Source organism: Lissotriton helveticus, chromosome 10 (genome assembly GCF_964261635.1).
Source record: "Lissotriton helveticus chromosome 10, aLisHel1.1, whole genome shotgun sequence".
NCBI classification, from domain to species: Eukaryota; Metazoa; Chordata; class Amphibia; order Caudata; family Salamandridae; genus Lissotriton; species Lissotriton helveticus.
In genome coordinates, this window is record NC_136071.1 from 1,015,148,631 (window position 1) to 1,015,175,217 (window position 26,587).

General features: G+C 44.2%; 1 protein-coding gene across 4 annotated transcripts in view; it reads left to right on the forward strand.

Annotated features, from left to right (window-relative positions):
• Window positions 1-24,533, forward strand: part of TAC1 (tachykinin precursor 1) — a 227,562-nt gene extending 203,029 nt beyond the window's left edge. For all 4 annotated transcript variants that reach the window (XM_078663716.1, XM_078663715.1, XM_078663717.1 and 1 more), the window contains one exon: window positions 23,014-24,533. In XM_078663716.1, coding sequence (XP_078519842.1) covers window positions 23,014-23,063 — 50 coding nt within the window. In that variant the 3' untranslated portion in view covers window positions 23,064-24,533. The remainder of the gene's footprint in view (window positions 1-23,013) is intronic.
• The last annotated feature ends 2,054 nt before the right edge of the window (window positions 24,534-26,587 follow it).

A 26,587-nucleotide genomic window follows, 5' to 3' on the forward strand; every position in this document is an offset into this window, starting at 1 on the left:
ATTGTTTTTTTCAGTGAATATATATATTGGCAACGTGGTAGATTCTCAAGGGATTGGGAACCCCAGGACCGCCTCGAGATCGGGCCAAGCAAGTGGCTTCTGCCAGAAGCAGTCCGTGACTTCACAGGTGAATGCAGTCACAGTACTGGCATTCCAGGGCCCGGCTGTCTCTCGCGATTGGGGCTGGACGAAGGGGACTCAAGGAGATCCAGGACACCCCCTGACTCAGGATAACCACTAAACAGCAAAGCACCCCTTTGTGCGGAATAAAAAGCGCTTATTTAAGAACATTGGTCCCCACAGCAAGTACTCACCCGGCCAGTGGTGTTAAAATAAAGTTTTGGGTCGGGGATAATCGATATTTGCCCGGCGGTATTGCCTCTGTGACCCTCGAATTATTTAATAAATGAAGAGGCAGGCGCTGGAGACTGGAAAGCAGGAAACAAGGTTTTTATTCTCTCCGGAGGAGAACACAGCAAAACGGACAGCAGGTATCGTTCTGAGGTGCTCTAACTTGTGTTTGAGGCCTGGCCCCTTATATACAGTGTTCGCGGTTTTTATTACAGTTTACATACTCATGATAAAGCTTTGATGTACGGAAAGACATTCCCGGAACCTCCCCCTCCGGACCCGTTCCCACACACATTTACAGTAGAAGTCCCCACCCTAGTCACAACAGGTGATGAGTATCGCGCAGCTGGATATTCCGTCAATTCATGGAATGCGGGGTTCGATCGGATCTCATGGGGGCTTTGATCAACCCGGGGATCCTTTGACGAGGGAAGCTTTCTATTGTACGGGGAGGGGCAAGGAATGATATCGGCAGAGCTGGGTGTCGGCCTGGGAACGGGGAAGACAAACGGGCACACGGGGAAAAAGAGGGTTTGCATCAAAGGGCCGGGGATCATGAAAGGGAAGAAGGGAGGTGTTGCGCTGGGGACAGGATGAGGGCCTGAGGCAGAGCAGCGCCGAAGAGGGGTTTATGATTCAAGGCAGGTGCAAGCAGGGGGTTGGTCAGCGTGCAGGCTTAGTGAGGGCGAAGGGCTATGTCAGGGGCCAGCGGCATGCAAAAGGGTCTGTTCTGTTCAGGGTATCTTAAAATGGCGGGTGCGCACGACAAAAGTGTGGCATCAGGGGAAGAGGCAAGATGGCGCAGATAATGTTCACCAAACCGTACTAATTTTCAACAGTCCTCCCTTTAACATATTCGAGGCATCTTGCCGGTTCATTTTCTACTCGGTTCTGTTGTGGTGGGCATGAGAAAGAAAGCAGTAGGAACCCTAGATGAAAGAGTTGTAAACAATACATTTTAAAATTTCTAGTTTTTAGGAGGCGGACCTATTGATAAACTTTGATAAACTTGTTTAGCAGGAAAGTCATAGAAATGCAATACAAAAACGATTCCGTAGCGAGAGCAGTGAGTACATTTCATAACTGATAGGTTATTACATATATCATATTCGGGTTGGAGCATAATCAATACAATGGCGGCTGGGAGAGAAATGAGGCGCAGCAGAAACGGTGATTTGAGGATGTCAAAAAGTTTGCAGTTTAACGAGTTCTCAGTATTCTTTGTTGTCTTTCGTTGGCGCTGTGGAGCACCGGCGGTGGTGCTACGGGTCCAGCTCTAGTCTAGGTCTCGCGTTGCAGGGCACGACCTTTCCCTCGCACTCCTGGTCGGAAAAGTCCTTTTCGCCCTGTGTCCTTTGAGGTGATTGTCAAAAAGTTCAGATGGAAGAAGGGTGCATGTGAGCAGTCCTTTCGGGTAGGTCGGAGGAAAAAGGGGGGATGGAGCAGGGCCAGATCGGGTACAGACTAGGGGGACGGAGAATTTCAGATAGGCAGGCTCATGACCGAATTCAGAGAGCGGGGACTTGTCGGCAAACACTGGACATCGGGCAGGGGCATCAGGTCGGCCCTTCCTTCTCATTTTGTCGAAAACAGTGCCTCGTCCTGCAGCTCTTTTTCTGTCGTGGTCTCGCCTTGGCCAATGTCGCAGGTGTTCCATAGTCTGCAGTCAGGCCTCGTGCTCCCACATCCGGTCCTTCTCTCTCCCGACAGCCGTACCCTTAAACGAGTTTGAAAAGACAGTCTTTAGAGAATTTGCAGAGGAAGGTAATCACAAAAGTCTATTTCTCTCCCAGCTCCAGGCAGAAATGAAAACGTCCGCTATAATAGGGTTCACAACTAACATATAAATGACCGATGATGGGCCTGTTGGATTTACTATGACTTTCCTTCACAATTATTTATTACAGTTACGACAGTTTATCTGATGGAGACCCACCTTCGTAAGACGAGCCTGAAAAAGATATGCCGTTCTCTAGGATTTTATATTTACCAAGGGTACTGTGTGCTATCGACATGGTACTAAACAGGTATTTTGCTGAGGGACGAACATAGGCTAAACATTTCTTTTTATCAATGCGTCCTGCTTTTCAACTAAACATTTTTCACTTTCGACAGGGTTCATTTCAACGATTTCTTCACTTTGGTCTAGTCTTTTAACCTTGTAAAACATCATTCTGGTTCCTACGTAGCCTCCTACGGCCTGATTACTTAATTAGAAAAAAGACAGGGGTTTTATGGGAAACAACTAGGGACATAGAAAACTTGTGGTAAGGGCGTAAATCGACCCATCTCTCACAACCGGGAATGAGGGACAGTTTCATAACTCCCGTCCGGAGCAGCTGATAGGGGGACAGGGGCGTTCATGGAACATGAGGATGTTTTGATCATTTTTTTGTTTTGTTTGGGTATTGCGACAATTCGGGGCGGGGAAGGTCGCGTATTCTGAGGCCCTTTATTATAACACAGGAGCCGCTGACTTGTAGTTCCCTTATTGCGGGTCAGATTAGGGAACCTCAGTCGTCTTACCTGTCCTTTCCCTTATGGCCAATTCTCGGTTTTTATCAAAATAATTTTCGGAAAGGAGAGGTGGTGACACAGCATTAGGGTGGTTTTATTAAAGACAAGTTTTGAGCAAATACCGGCGGTATTTGAAGCCAATTGGGTGGTGTGCTAGGGGTGGCAGTCTGCCAATTTCGGGGCTAATTGCTCGGAAGAGTGAGAGTGTGAAAGAGAGAGAGAGAGAGAGAGAGAGAGAGAGAGAGAGAGAGAGAGAGAGAGAGAGAGAGAGAGAGAGAGAGAGAGTGCAACAGCAGGCTAAATAGTACACGTGCGACAGAGAGTGGCAGTGTATTTACGAAAGGCTATTTAGTGCATTACACAGCAAAGGACATTCACGGGTCTGCGTTAGTATCTTGAAATCATGCAGTCCGAGCATTAGACAGGGCAGAGGGGACATGCTTCGAGAAAAAGGAAAAAGAAGGGAGAGGTACCATTTTGTCGCACTTCCTTGCATTCTCGGTCCTTCGACCAGTTGAGTCAATGCCTCAGTCACACACACACATTCTCTCATAGTTTCGCATCGTACGCGACATGGGTTCATTCGTCCGGTCTGGTTTAAGGGTGATCACTTTTTATCAGGTCATGCTAATTTTACGGGTTTGTTCGATACGTGAGCAGTTTGTAGGCGTGTTTAGGCACCACCTTGCAGCGCTAGTCTGCTTCGTGTATTAGACATGGCAAGGCTTCAGATCTTCGCCACACCTCGGCTGTAATCTCTGGTGTAACCTGCAGAGGGAGGAAAAAAGGGGGAGGGGAGGGGAACAGCATTCGCGCATATTCAAATACATGGATTCAAGAGTCCTTTATTTACCTCTTACTCGTCTTTCCTCCTCGGGGCAGAGTCCCCGGGGATATGGTTTCTGGTGTCGGGGGGCAGTGTGTCCATATAGGTCGTGTGCGGGGAAACGTAAAAAGGAAACCAGAGGTGCCTAGTGCGAGGTATCTAGTCAAAAAGATGTATCTCACTATCGGGATCCTTAAATCTCCTTCAACGCTGTGACGTTCTAAGGTTCTTCGGTTCTTGGGTCAGCTCTGTTCCCTAATACCTTTGAACGTCGTACTTTATAATATTTACATCATTTCATTTCACCCTTCTTTTACATTCCCTCATTTACACCGTTCGTTTTACCCATCCTTGGAAGTCGAGGTCTTCCTCCATGCGAGAGTTCATGAGTCAGTCGCGTACTTTGAAGGCAGAGTGTCGTGTTGTCGATCCGATCCGACCTCCAGGGCTGGGCAACCATCTTCTTTCAACCTTAAAGAGAGAGCAGAGTAGGGTGCACAGAAAATAACTCTCCCACCGATCCCACATTTCAAAAATAAAGCATGCAATACCCGTCCATAGTTTTGAAAACCTTTATTTTGCAAAATCATTTCAGTACGTGGATTATGAGGGTGCGGTCGTATTTGGCCGGACGTGGCAATGGCTAAAGTGCGTACAGTGGGGGGGTGTCGTTTTCGCAGCAATAAAAACTTTGGAAAGTTTTATTCATTCATTTGTAAGAAACCAAAACGTCTATTAATTGGCTGGGGGTTCGGGGGTATTTATTTCATAATTTAGAAGCATAGTCAGAATAGTTGCAATCAGATTTCCTATATGCATACCGTATGTGTGCGTCGTAAATGGGGTTATACATCAGCTATAAAAATATAATACACCGTACATTTGTAATCAACATTTTTAACGGGATCCTTTCACAATGTTCGTCGAGTGAGCTCTCCTTGTCTTTTCTAGCCGAGTGTACAAAGGATCATATAAGTCTCAGAACATCAAGTTTGTATTAGTGCGAAGGAACACCACGAGGTGTTCGCAAGTTCCTGTTGATACCAGCGCCATTTTGGGCGGGGCCGGCTCAGTCCGGAAGTAGCATCAGGGGGAAATGTTTCCCATAACTGGCAGTTGGACCAGAGTCCTTTTCGGCAGTTCAAGAATTCATGCTAACAGAAGGAGTGGCAATGTCATGCCTGTTTCGTTAGTGATCAAGGCAGCCGTCCCTTACCGGAAGCCTGCAGAGGCCGAGGGCTCCTCCGGGGACTCTTGTAGAATCTTCAAGGCTGCGGAGATGCTGTCGGAGGTGGGGGCTCGTGCCCCAGTGGGCAAGTGTCCGAGTTACATTGCTGATCAAAGTTACTCTAGCGGCCGAGGTCCGCCTTCCAGCGGACCCAGACGCCATTTTGGGGCCCTCCAGGGGCCACTCTCGTCGAGTTTGCAAGAGTGGAAGAGATCCTTCGGAGTGAAAGGAAGAGGGCTCTGTTTTGTGAAAGCGGGACGTTCGGCTGGGGTGCAGCTGTGATGCCCCCACCTGGGGGGGCGAGGGAGACTCGTTCGCGCCGTCTCCTTCTCCCGGTGCACTCCAGGCTGCTCTTTTTCATCGGCCCGCATGAAGGTCTCTCCACGCCCGGTGTTCCCCAAGTCTTGTGCTCAGTGCTGTGGGAGCATGGCCATCTGTGGCGCACACTCGGTGCCGCACAAGTATCGGTGCAGTCATTGCATATTCGGTGCTCCGAAAATATGGGCACCATTGCACGTTCGGTGCTGCGCAAGTATTGGGGCACCATCGCCTGGCTGGAGGAGTTCGGTGTTGAGCTGGGGCTGGGAAGCCTCCTATCTGTGGAGGTGGGAGAGGCTCGTCCGCGTCGCCTCTCCCTCCCAGCCCAACTTGGACAAATTGTTGTGGAGGTACGTGCAGGACATCCCGCCGTCCAGAGCTGCTGCGGCTGTCACGGAAGGGAAAAGAAAGAGGGTGTCTCGTCCTTCTCTGGGCCGGGCCTCCTTAGGTTATCGGCTGCAGCCGGACTCAGTTGGCCCCGGTCCCTGGCCATTTGGCGGCCGGGCCGGGGGACATGTGGCGGGACTGCCTGCAACTATCCAGGGCCGCTGCGGCCGGACTCCTCTCCTCCGGCTCCCCAATACGTTAAGATTTCCTGACCAAGAGTTGGCAGCAGGGCCCGCCTTATATGGGTTGCCGCCGGTTGGGCGTAGCCGTAACCCTACCCTACTTTGGAAGGTTCCAGAAGGTGGGGGGGGGGGCGAATGTTCTATTGACTTTCATGTTCTACAGTTTACCGTTTCTTGTTTTTCTAGCGTTATTGTGTTTTTCCTTGCTTGTTATGTTAAAATAAAAGTTCGTTTTTATCAGTGGCTTACTGATTTCGTTTCCCATTCCTTTCTTTCCAGGTTGTTTCATGCTAGAGTTTCTATTAACATAGTTTATGTAACATGGGAGCACGTGCAGGGGGATGACGCAGATTTACGTACACACAAACTCAGACGGGGAGGGTAGTAGAAAAGTATGACACACAAGATCCAAAGACAAACATAAAACAGTGATTATTTGGCCAAAATTATCTTTTTCCGTCTGTCAATTTAGAGCTAGGCTGGGTTCCCGTTTTTATATTGTCCGACCTAGGAAAACTCGAACATGTCGCTGAAATCGTTCTGGCGGAACCTGTGCCATCGGGCATAATCAAACGTGGTGGTTCTATCTGGTCTGTCCGTGCGGGTCGGATTTTTCTTTGTCTCGCGCTTTTTCTCATTCTGCTGGCCTGTCATTCCTGTCGGCCCTTTGCCCTTGCTCACGCTCAGGAGAGTCGGGCATTGGGCTTTCCAGTGTCCGACATATCTACAAAAAGCACATTGGTCTTGCCCTAAGTCTGGCCGTCTTTTGCGTAGTGTCGGGGGATAACTTTTGAGTAGTGGTGCCCCGGGGTTATCCTGTCGGTATATTTCTCTACCTGGTTTGTCCTCGTCTTTTCTCTGTCGTTGCATAGCCTCTCTGCGCCACATACCGAGACTGTCGAGCATAATAGGCGTTGTCTTATTATTGCGAAGGGCTATTTCCAACGTTTCTATTTTGTCAAGGTCAAAGGATCCTGCCAGTGGCCACTGTTTGTCTTGACTTTCTTTGGTATACCTGTGCCACAATTTATTATAGGCTATGGTAACTAATCCATAGTTTATGAACATGTCCTTATTAGGGGTGCCTTCTAGTGGAGCTATATGGTCCACCTCTAATACACGGTCCGGGCTGAACCAATTATCAATCAGTGGGGAGAAGACAGACATGACGGCTCGTAACGAGGGACTAAAAAGTCAGCACTGCCTATCTTATCACTAGGTGCAAAGACTAGACAGAATATTCCTATTCTACGTTGTTTGCAGGCAGTGAATACCTCATGAACAAAAATAAAAAAGAGTAACTAATAAAGAGGAACAATCAAACAATCAATAAATAAATAAGATAGAGTAAGGTCAATGGGGAGAGTAAGTAGGGCGCAAAAGTCTGCGTCCTCTACCCTTTCACTATCCGCAAAGAGGAATCTGTTGTTTCCGGTTTGCAGACAGAGAATCTCCAGAAGACAATCTGCGAACAGTAGTTAGGGGTCAAAGAACCCAGTTAATCAGTGAGGGAGAGTGAGTCTCCCAAAAACCGTTAAGAAATAATAGAGTCAGTGGAGGAGAAAAAAATAGGCGCGACGGTTGCGTTACCTATCCTTCACTGTTTGCAGAAGGGAAAGAGCCTACTGTTTCTCCGCGTGCAGACAGTGGATCTCCAAATAAGTTAACAAAGAGTAATACTAGTATATATTGTAAAACAATCAAGCAATCATTTCGCAACTTGTCGTGTTTACACGACCTTACACGGACCGTATGGGCGGTTTCTTGTCTCCCGAATCCAGCGCCCGTTCGTCCTCTTTTTCTCGTATTTCTCACGGCACTCCTAATGGTCCCCAGTCAGGACCGTAGATCACTCGAGAGAGGTCTGTTCGGAACAAGTGAAGTTCGGATGATCGGCTGCCAGACGAGGGTCTATTGGGCACGAGCTCTCCCGATCGTTGCAGTCGTTCACTCTGTCGTCGGGACCTCTCCCACTGGATCCACGAGTCGCTGATGGGCCCCACGCTTGGGACGCCAATTGTTAAAATAAAGTTTTGGGTCGGGGATAATCGATATTTGCCCGGCGGTATTGCCTCTGTGACCCTCGAATTATTTAATAAATGAAGAGGCAGGCGCTGGAGACTGGAAAGCAGGAAACAAGGTTTTTATTCTCTCCGGAGGAGAACACAGCAAAACGGACAGCAGGTATCGTTCTGAGGTGCTCTAACTTGTGTTTGAGGCCTGGCCCCTTATATACAGTGTTCGCGGTTTTTATTACAGTTTACATACTCATGATAAAGCTTTGATGTACGGAAAGACATTCCCGGAACCTCCCCCTCCGGACCCGTTCCCACACACATTTACAGTAGAAGTCCCCACCCTAGTCACAACAGGTGATGAGTATCGCGCAGCTGGATATTCCGTCAATTCATGGAATGCGGGGTTCGATCGGATCTCATGGGGTGGGGGCTTTGATCAACCCGGGGATCCTTTGACGAGGGAAGCTTTCTATTGTACGGGGAGGGGCAAGGAATGGTATCGGCAGAGCTGGGTGTCGGCCTGGGAACGGGGAAGACAAACGGGCACACGGGGAAAAAGGGGGTTTGCATCAAAGGGCCGGGGATCATGAAAGGGAAGAAGGGAGGTGTTGCGCTGGGGACAGGATGAGGGCCTGAGGCAGAGCAGCGCCGAAGAGGGGTTTATGATTCAAGGCAGGTGCAAGCAGGGGGTTGGTCAGCGTGCAGGCTTAGTGAGGGCGAAGGGCTATGTCAGGGGCCAGCGGCATGCAAAAGGGTCTGTTCTGTTCAGGGTATCTTAAAATGGCGGGTGCGCACGACAAAAGTGTGGCATCAGGGGAAGAGGCAAGATGGCGCAGATAATGTTCACCAAACCGTACTAATTTTCAACAGTGGCATGCTGGGAGCTGTAGTGTAGGACTTGAAACTACAGCAGAGACTTAAATTACGAAAGTGTGGACAGCTGAACTCCCACCAATGGGAGAGCCGCAAGACCTTCAAAAGTGGTGTGGGTGTTACCCTTGTGTCATCAGCGGCATCTGAGGAAGGCAAATGTGCCGAAATGCATCATGCCGGAGGTGTTCAAATAAAGGATCTCCTGCTCCCCGCTGTGTCCTCTGGTTGCTTTGCTAATGGAGCGATCGTTGGTGTGATGTTTCACGCGCTTGCCAGATGCGCGTTTGGAGGACCCGTCCTGAAGTGTCCTGGGGGTTTGTTTGGCAACATGGTAGATTCTCAAAGGATTGGGAACCCCAGGACCGCCTCGGGATCGGGCCAAGCAAGTGGCTTCTGCCAGAAGCAGTCTGTGACTTCACGGGTGAATGCAGTCACTGTACTGGCATTCCAGGGCCCATCTGACTCCCGCGATTGGGGCCGGACGAAGGGGACTCAAGGAGATCCAGAACACCCCATGATAACCACTAAACAGCAAAGCACCCCTTTGTGTGGAATAAAAAGCGCTTATTTAAGAACATTGGTCCCCACAGCAAGTACTCACCCGGCCAGTGGCATGCTGGGAGCTGTAGTGTAGGACTCGAAACTGCAGCAGAGACTTTAATTACCAAAGTGTGGACAGCTGAACTCCCACCAATGGGAGAGCCGCAAGATCTTCAATTGTGGTGTGGGTGTTACCCTTGTGTCATCAGCCGCATCTGAGGAAGGCAAATGTGCCGAAATGCATTATGCCGGAGGTGTTCAAATAAAGGATTTCCTGCTCCCCGCTGTGTCCTCTAGTTGCTTCGCTAATGGAGCGATTGTTGGTGTGATGTTTCACGCGCTTGCCAGGTGCGCGTTTGGAGGACCCATCCTGAAGTGTCCTGGGGGTTTGTTTGGCAACGTGGTAGATTCTCAAGGGATTGGGAACCCCAGGACCGCCTCGAGATCGGGCCAAGCAAGTGGCTTCTGCCAGAAGCAGTCCGTGACTTCACGGGTGAATGCAGTCACTGTACTGGCATTCCAGGGCCCGGCTGACTCTGGTGATTGGGGCCGGACGAAGGGGACTCAAGGAGATCCAGCACACCCCCTGACCCAGGATAACCTCTAAACAGCAAAGCACCCCTTTGTGCGGAATAAAAAACGCTTATTTAAGAACATTGGTCCCCACAGCAAGTACTCATCCGGCCAGTGGCATGCTGGGAGCTGTAGTGTAGGACTCGAACCTACAGCAGAGACTTTAATTACCAAAGTGTGGACAGCTGAACTCCCACCAATGGGAGAGCCGCAAGACCTTCAAAAGTGGTGTGGGTGTTACCCTTGTGTCATCAGCGGCATCTGAGGAAGGCAAATGTGCCAAAATGCATCATGACGGAGGTGTTCAAATAAAGGATCTCCTGCTCCCCGCTGTGTCCTCTGGTTGCTTTACTAATGGAGCGATCGTTGGTGTGATGTTTCACGCGCTTGCCAGATGCGCGTTTGGAGGACCCGTCCTGAAGTGTCCTGGGGGTTTGTTTTGCAACATGGTAGATTCTCAAGGGATTGGGAACCCCAGGACCGCCTCGGGATCGGGCCAAGCAAGTGGCTTCTGCCAGAAGCAGTCCGTGACTTCACGGGTGAATGCAGTCACTGTACTGGCATTCCAGGGCCCATCTGACTCCTGCGATTGGGGCCGGACGAAGGGGACTCAAGGAGATCCAGAACACCCCATGATAACCACTAAACAGCAAAGCACCCCTTTGTGTGGAATAAAAAGCGCTTATTCAAGAACATTGGTCCCCACAGCAAGTACTCACCCGGCCAGTGGCATGCTGGGAGCTGTAGTGTAGGATTCGAAACTGCAGCAGAGACTTTAATTACCAAAGTGTGGACAGCTGAACTCCCACCAATGGGAGAGCCGCAAGATCTTCAATTGTGGTGTGGGTGTTACCCTTGTGTCATCAGCGGCATCTGAGGAAGGCAAATGTGCCGAAATGCATTTTGCCGGAGGTGTTCAAATAAAGGATTTCCTGCTCCCCTCTGTGTTCTCTGGTTGCTTTGCTAATGGAGCGATCGTTGGTGTGATGTTTCACGCCTTTGCCAGATGCACGTTTGGAGGACCCGTCCTGAAGTGTCCTGGGGGTTTGTTTGGCAACGTGGTAGATTCTCAAGGGATTGGGAACCCCAGGACCACCTCGAGATCGGGCCAAGCAAGTGGCTTCTGCCAGAAGCAGTCCGTGACTTCACGGGTGAATGCAGTCACTGTACTGGCATTCCAGGGCCCGGCTGACTCTCGCGATTGGAGCCGGACGAAGGGGACTCAAGGAGATCCAGGACACCCCCTGACCCAGGATAAGCACTAAACAGCAAAGCACCCCTTTGTGGCGAATAAAAAGCACTTATTTAAGAACATTGGTCCCCTCAGCAAGTACTCACCCGGCCAGTGGCATGCTGGGAGCTGTAGTGTAGGACTCGAAACTACAGCAGAGACTTTAATTACCAAAGTGTGGGCAGCTGAACTCCCACCAATGGGAGAGCCGCAAGATCTTCAAAAGTGGTGTGGGTGTTACCCTTGTGTCATCAGCGGCATCTGAGAAAGGCAAATGTGCCGAAATGCATTATGCCGGAGGTGTTCAAATAAAGGATTTCTTGCTCCCCGCTGTGTCCTCTGGTTGCTTTGCTAATGGAGCGATCGTTGGTATGATTGATATATATATATTGATATATATATATATATATATATATATATATATATATATGTATGTATATATATATATATATATATTTATATATGTATATATATATATATATATATAGATATATATTCAAAGAACAATACTCCAAACCACTTCCAGCTTGCATGCCGTCGAAGAAGGAGACAGACCACTTTGATGAGGCAAGATCTTTTCTTTATTTAGCCAAGTTCCAGCAGTGACGTGTTTCGGGCTAGGCAGCCCTTGATCACACATCGGTCATGGTGGAAATGTACTATTTTTAAATGTTTCAAGGTGCACTCCCACCAACAACACGTGGTTAGGTCACATGACCATAGATAAAGAGAAAATACTTAAAATTCCAATATATATATAGAACTCGTAGCAGCACATTGTCATCTCATTGAAATCACTGTTTAAATACAACATTTTATAACTACAATGTTCTAAAAAAAGAAGAGAAAAGCCCGTATAATATGGCTTGTAAAAAAGATTCGGTAATGAGAGAAATATTGTAAAACATATACATCTGTATAAATACTATTTCATATTGTTTCTTACACATATCAATCTTCAGACCTTATTTTCTCAATCCTACTGGGATTTATTACTTTCTAAATACAGAAAAGTCATATGTCACATATGTAATCCTTCCCACATGAGATTAGTTGTGCCTACATATTATATACGGAATTCTTGTGCAAAATACAAAATAGTACCAGATCCACTGTTCAAAATTGTGCATAAATGTGCAAATAAGCTAAGAAAGTGCAAAACCGAACGATTGACTCTATCTATCAATATTGTTAACAATAATAAACCAACATTTGGATAAAATTATTAAAAGAATATAAATAGCAAATTAAGAGATTATATCATCATATCGGTAAAATAAGTGCAAAAGGAGGTAATACAAAATATAGTATTTACACAAAAGCGTTTTCAGAGCTATTTACATATATTGCCATGGGAAATTGATTTTTATATCTATTTTAAAAAAAATATATATATATTCACCAGCGAAGCTCCACTTCGCGGTTCCCTGCCTTCGGCGTCGGTGCCAGCCAGCGACCGCAGCAGCCACTCGAAATATGTAGGAGTCCTCGTGTTTGCCTCAAATAGCAAAGAAACAAGATGCAGCACACCAGAAGACAGCACAATAGTTTATTATAAACTATTGTGCTATCTTCTGGTGTGCCACAATTTGTTTCTTTTCTATGTGAGGCAAAACACGAGGACTTCTACATATATAGGTAGATATAGTTAGGACCATGTTTCATTGGAAACATGGTGACATGGCTTTGTGAGTGAGTGTGTGAGCGGCTGAATGTGTGAACATATGGGGGTGTAAGTAGCTATGTGGGTGAATAAATAGGTGTGTGAGTAGCAGTGTGAATGTGTGTATGTGTTTGTGAGTGATTGGGAGTGTGCGTGAATGGCTGTACGGGTGAGTGAATAGCGCTATGGGTGGGTGTGTGTCTGTGTGCAAGGGTGAGTGGGTGGGTGAGTGACTGTAAGGGTGACTGAGTGGCTTTGTAATTGGCTGTCTGGGTGAGGGAGTGGATGTGTAGTTGCCTGCATGGGTGAGTGAGTGGCTGTTTGAATAGGTATTTGGTTAACTGAGTGGGTGTGTGAGTGGCTCTATCAGTGAGTGAGTGTATGATTAATTGAGTGGGCGCTTGAGTAGCTGAATGGGTTATTGTATGGCTGTTTTTGTTATATGGATGAGTACGTGGTTGTATGCATAGCTATGTTAGTGAGTGAGTAGTTGTGTGAGTGGCTAAGTGGGTGAGTAAATGGATACATGAGTGATTGCATGGATGAGTGAGTGGGTGTGTGGACAGGTTGTATGGATATGTGACAAGGTATGTGAATGGTTCTGTGTATGTGTGAGTGAGAGTATGGGAGACTTATGGGGCTGTGAGGGGTGTGTGAGTGGTTCTTTGGAATATGTCATCAGCAATGTCATCAGTGAAGTTATTTGTGATGTAATCAGTCCCTGACAATGTCACAAGTTTGTACAAGTGATATCCGCACCTAACTATTATGTCCCTGTAAAATTTGTTTATGTCAGTGAATTTCTAAGGTTTTTTAATGTTAATTCCCAACTATAATGTCCCAGTAACCTTTGGATTTTTTAGTGAATTTGAAAGGTTTTTTGAATTTTATTTCCTAACGGTAATCTGTAACATTTGAGAGTAGGTGTATGAATGTCTTTACAGGTTTGTGAGTGGTTGTGTGAGTGGGTGTGTGGTTGTGAGTGGCTTTATGGGTCTGTGAGTTGGTATGTGAGTGACTATATGGGTCTGTGAGTGGGTGCCTGAGTGTCTGAGTGGGCCTGTTTGTCGGTGTGAGTGTCTGAGTGGGTGAAGAAGTCTATGAGTAGATGTCTGAGTGAGTGAATGAGTGAGTGTCTTAGTGGGTCTGTGAATGGGAGAGTGAGTGTCTGAGTGGGTTTGTGAGTACCTCCATGAGTGTGTGAGTCAGTCTGTGAGTAGGTGTGTGAGCCTCTGAGTGGGTCTGGGAGTGGGAGTTTGAGTCTCTGAGTGGGTGTATGAGTCTCTGAGAGGATCTGTTTGTCAATTCATGAATCTAAGAGTAATTCTGTGAGTGGGTGTGACAGAGTATGAGTAGTTTTGTATGTTTGTGCATTAGTATCTGGTGGGTCTGTGAGTGGGTGTACATGTCTGAGTGGGTCTGTGAGTGGGTGCATGCGTGTCTGAATGGGTCTTAAGTGGCTGTAAGAGTGTCTGAATGGGTCTGTGAGTGGCTGCATGAGTGCCTTAGTGGGTTTGTGAGTGTGTGTGGGAGTGTCTGAGTGGATCTGTGAATGGGTACACAAGTGTCTCAGTGGGCCTATGAGTGCATGGTAGAGTGTCTGAGTAGGTCTGTAAGTGGGTATGGGAGTGGGTCTGTGTGTGAGTGTCCAACTGGGTCTGTGAGTGAGTGTATTAGTATCTGAGCGGGTCTGTCGGTGGGTGTGTGAGTACTTGAGTGTGTAATTGCATGTCTACATGTCTGTGTGTGTCAGTAGCTGGGTGAGTTACTGTGCCACAATAGAACCACACCTGCCCCTTTATCCAAAAAGAGTCCACAGTTTTGAACAACATTTCTACTCAAGTGGAGCACTTTCTTCTGGTTAATTAGAAACAGCTACCTCATTGGGTAAATGTCCAGTGCATTTTTCTAGACTTCATCTATGTAATGGCCCACAAGGAAATGTCTATAGTTACCTTGTGTGCATTTCTGCAATGTGATTGTTTCTTGTGTATCTTAATTCATAAATCTATGATAGCATGAATCCTCCTATAGAGAGAACAATGAGGCTACAAAGAGGTAAATCTCCACCAAACAGGGGTACTTCCTCTAAGCTATATCCAGTAAGTGGGTATTTGTTTGTTAGAAATGTCCTCATAATCCTTGACTTGTAGAAAGCGTCACCAAACTTGGCAGGAAACAAGATTGGGTGCCTTTTGGTAGGCTATCCCTCATCCCGGCAAAAGGCAGAAAGACCTTTGCATGCTACTAAAGTGGACAGGGAAGCCTAACCAATTATAACAAGGGGAGGGAGCAGCGGTGCCCCCCTCCCTGGGCCAATTTTTGTTCCCAGGGACCACATCCCCCAGGGCCTGGCCTTGAAATGCTGGGTACCTGTCGCCCACCCAGAGTACCCAGTCAGCACCGTTAGGGACCGCGGGGGGAGCCTGAATGCCACTGCAGTCCCTGCTGGCTCCCTGACTCCAGCATTGCTCTCATACACAAGGAGCTGCTAAACATGCAGCTTGATGTGTGTGAGAGCAATTGTTTCATCTGTTTTCCTGCCATTTGACAGAAAAACTCCACTCCCAGCAAACAGGAGCACTTTGACCACTCACACTTGCTGGGAGTGAAGTTAGTGTTTTCTCTGACTTAGCGGGAGGAGGTGTCACAGCTCCTGCCATGTCCAAGCAAACAGCTATGCTCCGGGGTGGGCACCCTGGGACATAGCTGGAGCTAGCCCTGGGGAGTGGTGGTCCCCAGAATCATTATGGGCTCCAGGTGAGGGGCCATGTGACCCCTCCTTCTGTGTTTACCGGCTGGCCCCAGGGTAGGTAGTGCTCCCCGGGGCCGTATAGGGCCCAAGAGATGGGGTACACAGCCCTCCTCCCAGGTATCATTTATTTAAGAGGCCCCAAATAGATCCATGGGGTCCAGGGGGTCTGCAATTCCCCCCAAACTGTTTTTCTATTGCCCTGAGAAGCTGAAAGGGTGCGTCAAATATTCTGTTTCATCAGTGATGTAATTTAAGATTTTTTCAGTGATGTCACAGACCATGTGATGAGTTATATAATCTGTGAGGTCATAAGTAGTGCATGGTGGGAGCACAAGTAATAGTTAGCTCAGCTAACTATAACTACTGAATTTCTCTGGTTTTGCTCAAGTGTAATATCAGCCTAACTATTTTGGAAAAGGGGGGTGGTGATGGACAGAGTTTCTGAATGATGTAGAATACTCTTACCAAGTCAAGAGATCATGGTTTTAATCCATCGCCGTTTTTTAGCTCAATGCACCATCCCAGCTCAGAACCTGGCTATATGCAAATTAGTCTGTTCCTGTCCCAGTGCATGATGGGAACAGGGCAAACCAAACTACCAAGCCAATTCTTATACTGGGAAGGAAACAAGCTTCCGGGGACCGGTTTCAGCCTAACTATAACATCCCTGTAACATTCAGTTTTTCCAGGGAATTTCTAAGGTTTTTATTATTCTGTTTCCTAACTATAATGTCCCTGTAACTATTGTTTTTTCCAGTGAATATATATATATATATATATACTAGCAGCTCGTCCCGACGTTGTCCTGGTATGAATTGCTGCCGGGCAGTAGTATATTGTTTTGTAGGATTTCGTTTTGATAGCATTTCTTATCTGTGACAGGCCTGTGAAACGCTCCGATTCACAGTGCACTGCTGATGCACTTAAGAGTGCGCGTTCAGTAGTGTGTGAACTCGAGTTTCCCTACTTTATTTTTCCTTGCAATATTATATAGCGCGAACTCGAAAACATGGCATGAGCACAATTTAAATTACAGAAGAACACATTCATTTGAGGTAGGCACGGGGAGACAAAGCGATTTGCCTGGAATCACAGGATGTTGACCTGATGCCGAGATTCGAACGTAGCTCCCCAGCTCTAAAGTTCGCAATTCTAGAACTTGTGGTGGGAGGTGTGTCTAAAAGTGTATGTCGGTGCTGGCCATCAATGAGAGAGACCTGTGCATTTTTCAAATGGGCGGTGAAAAAATATGAGTATGTTGCTGGAGATGTGGGCAGCCGTGCCACCACTGTACTTACCGGGGAGGGTAAACACCCATTATTCCGCAACTTTCTTTACGCATACCATCACTCCGCATACTTTCATTACGAAAGTACCATGACTCCGCAATGCCATTATAACGCATGGCATTACATTTTATATGCTTTTACCACGCATACATTTACAACGAAATTCGTTGTAAATGCATGAATGGTAAAAGCATGTTTTTTTTAATGTTTGGATAATGTAAGTATGGGTATAGGGGTATATGTTTTGGGGTACTGAGGTATATGTTTTGGGGTGTTTGGGTATTTTAAGGGGTCAGATATAGTTTTGGGTTATGGGGTACAGGGGTAGTTTTTGCGTTTAGGGATAGTTATGGGTTTTGGGGTACATGGGTATTTTTAGGGTTCAGGGCTAGGTTTGTGTTTTGGGGTATACGGGTATTTTTAGGGTTCAGGGGTAGGTTTGGGTTTTGGGGTACAGGGGTATTTTAAGGGTTCAGGGCTAGGTTTCGGTTTTGGGGTACAGGGGTATTTTTAGGGTTCAGGGCTAGGTTTGGGTTTTGGGGTACAGGGGTATTTTAGGGTTCAGGGGTAGGTTTGGGTTTTGGGGTACAGGGTTATTTTTAGGGTTCAGGGCTAGGTTTGGGTTTTGGGGTACAGGGGTATTTTTAGGGTTCAGGGATAGGTTTGGGTTTTGGGGTACAGGGGTATTTTAAGGGTTCAGTGCGAGGTTTGGGGGTACAGGGGTATTTTTAGGGTTTAGGGATAGGTTTGGGTTTTGGGGTATAGGGTATATTTATAGGGTTAAGATAGGTTAGTGTTTAAAGGTGTTGGGGTATTTTAAGGAGTAAGGGTGGGTTATGATTATGGGGTGCAGGGGTATTTAAAGGTAGCAGGGTGGGATTAGCACACGATATGAGACATGGCATGAAAGGCGGAATGTACCACACGCCCCCAGCGTTTGTCACGCCCGCAGCACACGCCCACAGCACAACGCAGACGCACCCACAAGGGACTACTTTGCTGGCACGGTTCTTTTACCTTTTAAATGTATATGGTGGGCGTCTGCATAGCCTATGTCCTTCTGCTGCAACTGCCCTTTCCAACGCTGTATTGGGTGTTGTGATTGGTGCTGTGGTTACTGAGATTACCCGCCTCAAAGGTTTGGGCTCTCTCTTTATTATATTAGTATGGATATATATATATCAAAACAAAACCCTTACAGGCATAGAGTGACGCATAAATTATGCAAAAACGAAGGAGAGAACTCTGGGTAGGTCTCAGTTTAGGTGGAAAGCAGCTCCTGTTAGAGCACTCTCAACACCAGCGAAACTCTAGATCTGCTCACCTCAAATGTCTGTTTTTCTATCAAAGTTTTTAAGCATAGGATTAGCACAGTGCTATCCACGCCGATATATATATATATATATATATATATATATATATATATATATATATATATATATTCCTAAGAAATCACAAAGCATTAACATCCACAGCGGTGAAACACCAGGGCACAGACTCCAAAAGCTGATATGCAAGTAGTTAGAAGTTTATTCGAGCATTAAGGTCCAAATGACGAGTTTCGGCTGCCAGACATGCAGCCTTGATCACATAGCGCGCTGTGAAGTCATAGGTGAAATATATACAGGTGAGTGTAGTAGTCTTGTTACTATGTCAACTACCATGATAAGGCATTTTACTTCAGTTAACATACGTGTTGCTTTCCTGCTTAAAGGAAAGCAACATTAGTGTGACACTGATAAGCATGGAAAAGCATAGTGGACAGGCTATTATCTCATGTAATCATATATCCTTAGGTAGCGTAATTCACAAAATGAGGATCCCTTTTAAAAATGAGAGACAATGGCATACAGATTTACCCACATTACAGAGAGATAACAAATGCATACAACTGTAAATGAAGGCTCAGCAACCTTCTAAATTAGTAAACATTGGCAAAAATATAGCATGGCAGGCTGACAGCATATCCGCGAAAATACAAGCCAAAGTGGCCACGGGATGATGGCGACAGCCTAGGAAACACAGTGTCAGGTGCGTGATGTTGTGCATTGTTTAAAAGACTGGGACGGTCGTGATCAAGGGTAAGAGTATTCCATGTAGGAGTACTCTGGGCTGCGTTGTATCCTATCCATAATGCCTTAGTGTGTAATAAAGTGTGTGTGGTGCCTTACTGCATATTATCTATCTCGCCCTGGATTTGCCCATCCAGGGCGAGATAGATAATTGAGTGAGGTCATTAGATACAGCAGTAGTAGTATTAAAGCTATAGACATGTATTCCTTAGCTGTACTCAGAATGCTTTTTGTTACATACATTATGGTCAAATATGCAGTTTCAAGCGGTAATAGCGTTCAGAGCTTGTTTCATGTCAACAGACAATAGCTGCGTATTTGGACTGTATCAGCCCCATTTCGGGCATAATGATTATCATATTTATAATAATCTTTGATGTATGTATTTACACTTGTATTTGGCCATAGGTATTACTTGGGTATTGAAACCTAAGTCGTATGTATGATATCTATTTAGGTATTTACATCGTGATAAGATGGCGGCCACTTTTAAGATATGTACCATAGTCCTTCTTTGCACTCGATGAAATGCATGACGTCTTTTAAGGCAGACGGGCGCCTCGGCTCTCTGCACAATTTGACAAAGCTCTATGGCGAAACGCGTCGTTGCTGTTAAGTTCCCGTAATAAATCGTTTGTGGAACTACCCCCTGTGTGTGCTACATTCTTTATGGATTAAGGATCCTTGGATGTTTGGAGTTTAGATTATTTCAACGGGCACACCCCCGTTTTGTGTGCACCCGCTCACGTGTGCATCTGGCTGGTGTTTGGAAGCGGCGGTATATATATATATATATATATATATATATATATATATATATATATATATATATATATATATATAGATGCACAGATGCAAAACGAAAGGCATATATTCTGCTCCACTAAGTGATTAGTGGGAATGGATTAGCAATGTATTCTACCTGATGATATTGGAATACAACAATGCTAGAAGGTCAAGAGACGGACAGACAGTATATTGTTAATATTACAGAAAATAGTGTAGATCCTCACTTGTGTTAAGGCCCGTCGGTGTCTGGTGTTAAATTGAAGAAGGTATTTACTTTCCATTTGGCATAACAGTTTTTCTCAGTTGCCTCCCATTCTAAGTGTGGGTATGCAGTCAATAACCGAGTATTGGAGGTGTTTCAGGTTGTTGTGATGTGCCTCCTTGAAGTGCCTAGCTACAGGGTAGGTGGGGTCACTGTCGACAATGGCTCTGAGGTGTTGTAAGATGCGCATATGTACTGGCAACTTGGTACTTCCGATGTATCGAAGACCACATTTACATTCAAGAATGTAAATGGCAAATTCTTATCTGCATGTCAGGTGGTGTGTGATGACTAATGGTGCTATCCTGAAGGCAGAATCAAGGTGTGTAATGTTTTTACAAGCTCTTCAGCTATTGCATTTAAAGAATCCTTTCCTGTCAGTAAACCAGTTGGCTGTTTTAATGATTTCGGGGCTGTTTTTTACTAGCGCATCGTGCATGGAGTAAGTTTGTTTGTATGTGATAGCTGGATAAGGAGCAACTAGGGGCCCCGATGTTGGATCAGATCTGATGATTCCCCAGTGTCTATTGATGACGCTCTGATGGCTCTTTCTTCAGTGTTGTGTGTAATGAAGAGTCTGGTGCTGACTGGTTGTGTTTGTTCCGTTGCTGGGTTACTAGTGCTGTTGGGCTCTAGAGTGCATGTTCCTGTGAGGAGTTCCTCACGTGGTTTAGCGTTGACTCTCCCAATGGCTTTGCGGATATTGGTTTTGGAGTAACCACGTGTTCTAAATCTGTTGCATGCCTTCCTTTGACACTCAGTCAAGTCTTTAGTGGAACTACAGATCCTACGTATTTGGAGCATTTCCCCATAGGGGATGCTAGCTATTAGGTGTATTGGGTGAAAACTTGAGGCCTGTAGAACCGAGTCACCTGCAGAGGGTTTTCTATGTAGTTTAGAGTGCATTGTGCCATTGGAGCTGTAAAGTGTGACGTCAAGGAACTCAATGGATGTGTTACTGATGTTGGCATTAAATTCCAATTTCAAGTTGTTGGTGTTGATATCTGTAATGAATGATCTAGCACTATCAGTGTTGCCTTTCCAGACTAAAAACACATAATCTATGTACCTGTAGCTGTATGCTTGACCCGAAGGACCTGCTCCTCCCACCAGCTGACATGGAGACATGCGTAGCTGGGTGAGACACAGGCCCCCATAGCTACTCCCCTGAGTTGCTGGTACACAGATTTGTTGAACATAAAGAAATTATGTGTTAAACACCAATCGATGAGACAAAGAAGCATTTCATTTTGTTTGTGGCATTGTATTCGTCTCTTCTCTAGAAAATGCTTGCAGACACTTAGCCCGTCGCTGTGGCGAATGCTAGTATATAGAGACGTGATGTGATATTAGTAGATAATCATTGTGCCATGGAATGTCTTTGATTTTTAACAAAAAGTCACTGATATCTTTTAAATACAAAGGCTGACTTGAGACTAGGTCCTGGAGGAAAATGTCCACATATTTTCATATATTTTCACACATGCTTTTTCTTGCAGAGATGATGGGGTTGCCTGGAATGTGGACAGTGTTCTTGTGTACCTTGGGGAGGAAATACATTATAGGCAATACCGGTGACTCTGTGCTGAGAAAAGTGGTTTCATCTTTGCTCAGTAGTCCTTGAGCTCTGTAGACATTCAAAAGTTTCCTGAGGTCTTTGTTGCTGGAGCCCACCTCTTTGAGGCTAGAGATTTTGTAGCAGCTAGTGTCTGATACGTGTCTATTGGCCTCTTCAAGATACAGTTGTCTAGGCCAAAGCACAATGTTTCCCCCTTTTATCAGACTAGTTGATGATTATTTAGGAGGGGGGCCCTGTGTGCCCCCTTCCTTTTTTTAAAATGCCCTGGGACCTTGCCACTCTGGGGCTCTTTTCAAAACAAACGTGGGAGCCTGGAGTTGTTTTTTGGGGGGAATTTTCACCGGAGTCATGGACCTGTCAGCATTTTCAGTGAACATTTAAAAAAGAATTGCTTTTTAGCACTGGCAGTACCCTAGAGGACACCATGTTCCGAGGTAGGGGGAAAGGGTATACTGACTCTGACCTCATTTCTTTTCTCTAAACATTTTTCTGGAACTCAGCTGAAGCGGAGTCTCAAGATTGCTGCCAATCATATTTTGGCACAGAAACTTTCAGATCCTCTGAGGATTTGTGTATCTAGATATACAAATTTTGTTTCCAATTATATTAAAAAAAATACTGAATGGATTTACACCAATTTATAAAAAAGTTGCTTTCTGGACTAAGTGCTACCTTTCTTCCAAATTTGGTGTAATTCCGCTCAGTGGTTTAGGATGTAGTCACGTCTAGAATCCCTATGAGAATTTGCTTGGGAAAACGTGTTTTGGGACCCCCTCTTTTTCTCTTCCCCACTTGACAAATCACCCCAAAACTTTCAAGACACCAGCTGAACTAACTGACATCCTAATTTTACAAATTTGGTGAAGATTCATCAAATGGTGTTAAAGTTATTGGCAAAACAAAAAACACTTTTCATCTACACCAGTAGGTAATATACACACACACACATATGTATATAAATATATAAACACATATACATATATATTTGAATGTGCCAGAATGTGCCATTAGAAAATGTCATTCCGGTTTCAACTGCATGCCCTTTATGCAGTGCTTTACATATTTATGTGCATTGAGCATTTTATTTTAAATGACAAAATACAAATAGTAAAAATATTTTTAAAGATTTAAGGAAGCAGACAATATTGACACATGCCCTGAATTTAGTTTCCTATGCAACACGGATTTATATAATGGACGTTTGTGTGTTTTCTGTTTGTTGTTGTTTTTATCTTTTAATAAGGACCTGATGTTATTTGACCATTAGGAAAATCATTTATATTGTTACTAATCCGATGCACATGTAGCAATTAGTCAAGCTTTCTTTGCTCAGACATTGTCTAGAAACAAAGCGTGGATTTAGAATTCTGCATTCAGTAATTATTGCCTAAAAATTACTTTTTTTCATATAAGCCTTGTACTGACTGAAACGAGAGCGTCTGATTGTCTTTAAAGCTGCTTGCTAATAACTGTCCTTCGGTCACTGCATGTGTACTCTTATAATATTGCTTGGATCCATCCCTGTGCTGCTATTCACAGCAATGTTCTTTTTTCTTTCAGGATCTTATGAAAGGAACACGATGCACAACTATGAAAGGAGACGCAAATAAATCATTTCAACATAAAAATGATTAAACTTCATTTGTTTAACTTACAGATGGAGTGTACATTGAAATGCCCACTGTAACGACGAACTATTTATTTAATACTAAGAATTATTGTTGTTTTGCGTTGTACATTAAATAAAATGATTATTTTTCATATTGTGGCAGCGGTACATATTGTGTAAAGTGTCTCGTGGTTTACAATTTATCATGGCTCCCCCATGAACTGCAAGTCGTTGGGGTCTCAGTGTAGCACATTCAATGTCTCGACTTACAAAAATGGCCGATAGACTCACTAAATTGAAAAAGACAATACCTTGTGATTTCAAAGCAATTGCATCACCTTCGTGACCAATGCAAAGCAAACAGATGTACAGTTTAGTGCCTCAATTTGTTTTCCTGGTTCAAGTGTATTGTAATTTTGTTATTGAACATATATTTATATCATTGCAGCATGTCCTCTGTCTTGTGACCATATATTTTTTTGAAAAAAGAAAGTTTAAATGTGGATCGAAGGTCTTCGTTTCATAGTCTGCAATTTTATGATAGTGACATTTTAAATAAAAAAAATACTTTTGGGATTTTGCAACATACTCTCCTTTCGTGCAGAAATGAAATTATTTGACTCGGTAGTATGCCTAGATTTTAAATTTGATTTGATGTACTAGTCGAAAAGACATTGCACGTGCAGCAACACAGACGTGTCAGTGGAAGAGCTGGAGCATAGTGTGGGCAGTCGAATGATCAACAAAAAAACCTAAACTACACTTGATTGTGGAGTATTTTAAAATATCATCTTTTTGTATCCAAGACAATAACATTACATTGTAAAGGGATTTTTCGTCCTTCACCTGCTTTACTTTTCTTAACAAGGGAGGCTTTTTTAGTTTGAGTGTTGTGATTTTATTTTTGCACCATTTTAAAACTAAAAACTTCCCTTCATATCCCTTAGTACGGGTTATTGTAGGATAAAAGCCAGGAATGGCTGAAGGCGCAACACACTGTATGGAGCCAGTAAGCAGCTCTGAAACAGCAGCATCAAAACCAAACAAATCTCCACTTCACTCACTGGTTCGAAATCTTTTCTTGAAATCCTCCACCATAGAACTATCTTAGATAATCTATCTTTTTGGGAAGTGTTTGCGTAAGATCTCAACTTGATTCGTTCAAAATGATGCATTTGTAGACATATTTGGTTTATGAAAATCAGTACGAGTAACAATACAGACAATGATAAATGATACATTCCAGCATGAAACATCAGAAGGCATCGGTTAGCAGGAAAAAGTGACAATTTGTAATCATGTTTGTAATACAAGGGAACTACTCATCAAAGAAAAACATTGTAATTGGACATATTTTTGAAGTGGAGGTGGACATTTATCACAAACCTGAAACATGGTGAAATCTTCTGGAACAAGGTCATGTGGTGACAGTTTTAAAGTTGTGTGCAATAAAAGCCCCAAACATAATAGATATACATGTTAAGTTATTTTCTTGTATCTTCAGCCTTAATGTGTTGTCAGCTGAACCACTCAATATATATATTTAAATGTCCCTCTCTCTCTCTCTCTCTCTCTCTCTCTCTCTCTTTCTCTATATATATATATATATATGGGCATGGACTCTTTTTAACTAAGCAACTTGTCTGCCATTAAGCATTTTGGCCAAGCCTGGTCTTGTTCACATACGTGCTACGTTATTGAAATTCAGTTTTTATGGTAGACACATGATACTGTGTCGTGGAAGACAGACTATAGAATATATTTAGCTTAAAATAGTAATTAATTTCAACTCATATATGTTTTGTCAAATAGAATAAATAGCAGAGATATCATAAATAACAAGAACCACATGGAGATAAAACCTGCAAAGTTACCATAAAACAACTTAGATTAATAGACATGAAATTCATGAGAACTTTAAATTAAAAGTAACATATTGTCTATTAGCAAAATAATTGATTATGTCCATAATATGTTGGTTTTTTGTATACCAAAAACAATTTTTGATCTTCAACAAACCATCTTGTCTATAGTGGGCTAACTCAACAATGCACAATCAAACTCATATCATCCTATGAATTTAATACTGTAATCATGTCTGAATTTATAGTTGCTGATTACTAAATTATCTCCAGCCTATCCATACACCTACCTGTATCTCCCAATGTGCAAAGAATGCAAACTTATAAACAAATCATCCTCTCTCTATGTATGCTACCATATGTTCTCAGAATGGCAAAGACACAGCTGCCACAATAATGGAACGCTGAAGTTGAGTTTAAATGTACATCTTTATTAATACATTTATGTCGAATATGTGTGCAAAAAGTGCCTGTTGCGTTCATAGAAAAGTACATAAATAATCTCCCACGTTAAGACCATTGGGAGATTTGGAATCCAAGTTAAAAGTATGACGAGTCTCCTTGCTTAAGCTTTGGAACACCATCCATTACAAAATCTTTGAGACAGTTGGGATTGTTACTACGGTGTTCATTAAGATGTCGAGCTACAGGATATGTTGGATCTGCATTGGAGATTGCTCTTACATGTTGTAAAGTTCTTTTAAGCACTTGCAACTTAGTGCTGCTAGCATATTACAAATTACAGTTGCATTACAGGACATACACTGCATAGTTAGTTTTGCAGGTATAAAGGTTTGTGATTTTCTGTTGTCTGTCTTGGAATTCACTTGTGTTAATCCCAAATTTGTACGCTCTACAAGAGCTGCATATATAAAATCCTTTTCTGGTTCATAGTCAACTAATTGTCTCAATTATTTCTGGGCTGCTTTTGACCAAAGAATCTCTCAGAGAAGGAGCTTTTCTAAATTGTATTGTTAGTGTTTTAGGAAGCGTGGGACTTAAGACCAAATGGCCTTGTTCTAATGACCAATGTTTTCTTGAAATTGACCTAAGCTGTTGTTTCTGCAAGCTATAGGAAACAACCAATCTCACGTTGGTGTTCTTACCTTTAGGACTAGTCCCAAATAAAATAGCATTCCTACTTCTAGAGTTAGCCTTAGTTATTTCCTGGTCAAGGGTATCTTTAGAATAACCACCGCAATAGAAATCTTCCTGTAGATTCATTTTGACATTTCTACAGAAGCTCCCTACGACTACAATTTCTTCTCGGATGTAGCATTTCACCGTAAGGGATGCTGGCATTCAAATGTTTTGGATGGAAACTACTAGCATGCAATACAGCGTTTCTGTTTTCTTTCTAATCAGCCTTGTCTCTATTTTGTTATTTTCAATAAATACTTGCACATCTAAAAATTCAACCTGTTGCCTGCTCATATGAGCTAAGTTAGTGAAAAGAGAGGGGTCCCAGTAGCAATGAAACGTCCGGCTTAGAGGTGGGTCCGTGTCGATCGGGCAAAACCTTGCTCGTTCAGAAATCTAAGAAGCATAGAGTACTGGCATTACTCATCGTGCCACAAAACATTTCAATAGCACTATTTGGAGTATGACGACTTTTGAATAATCCAATGAACATTTTTGTCTCATTTCACTGTACATAGTTTGT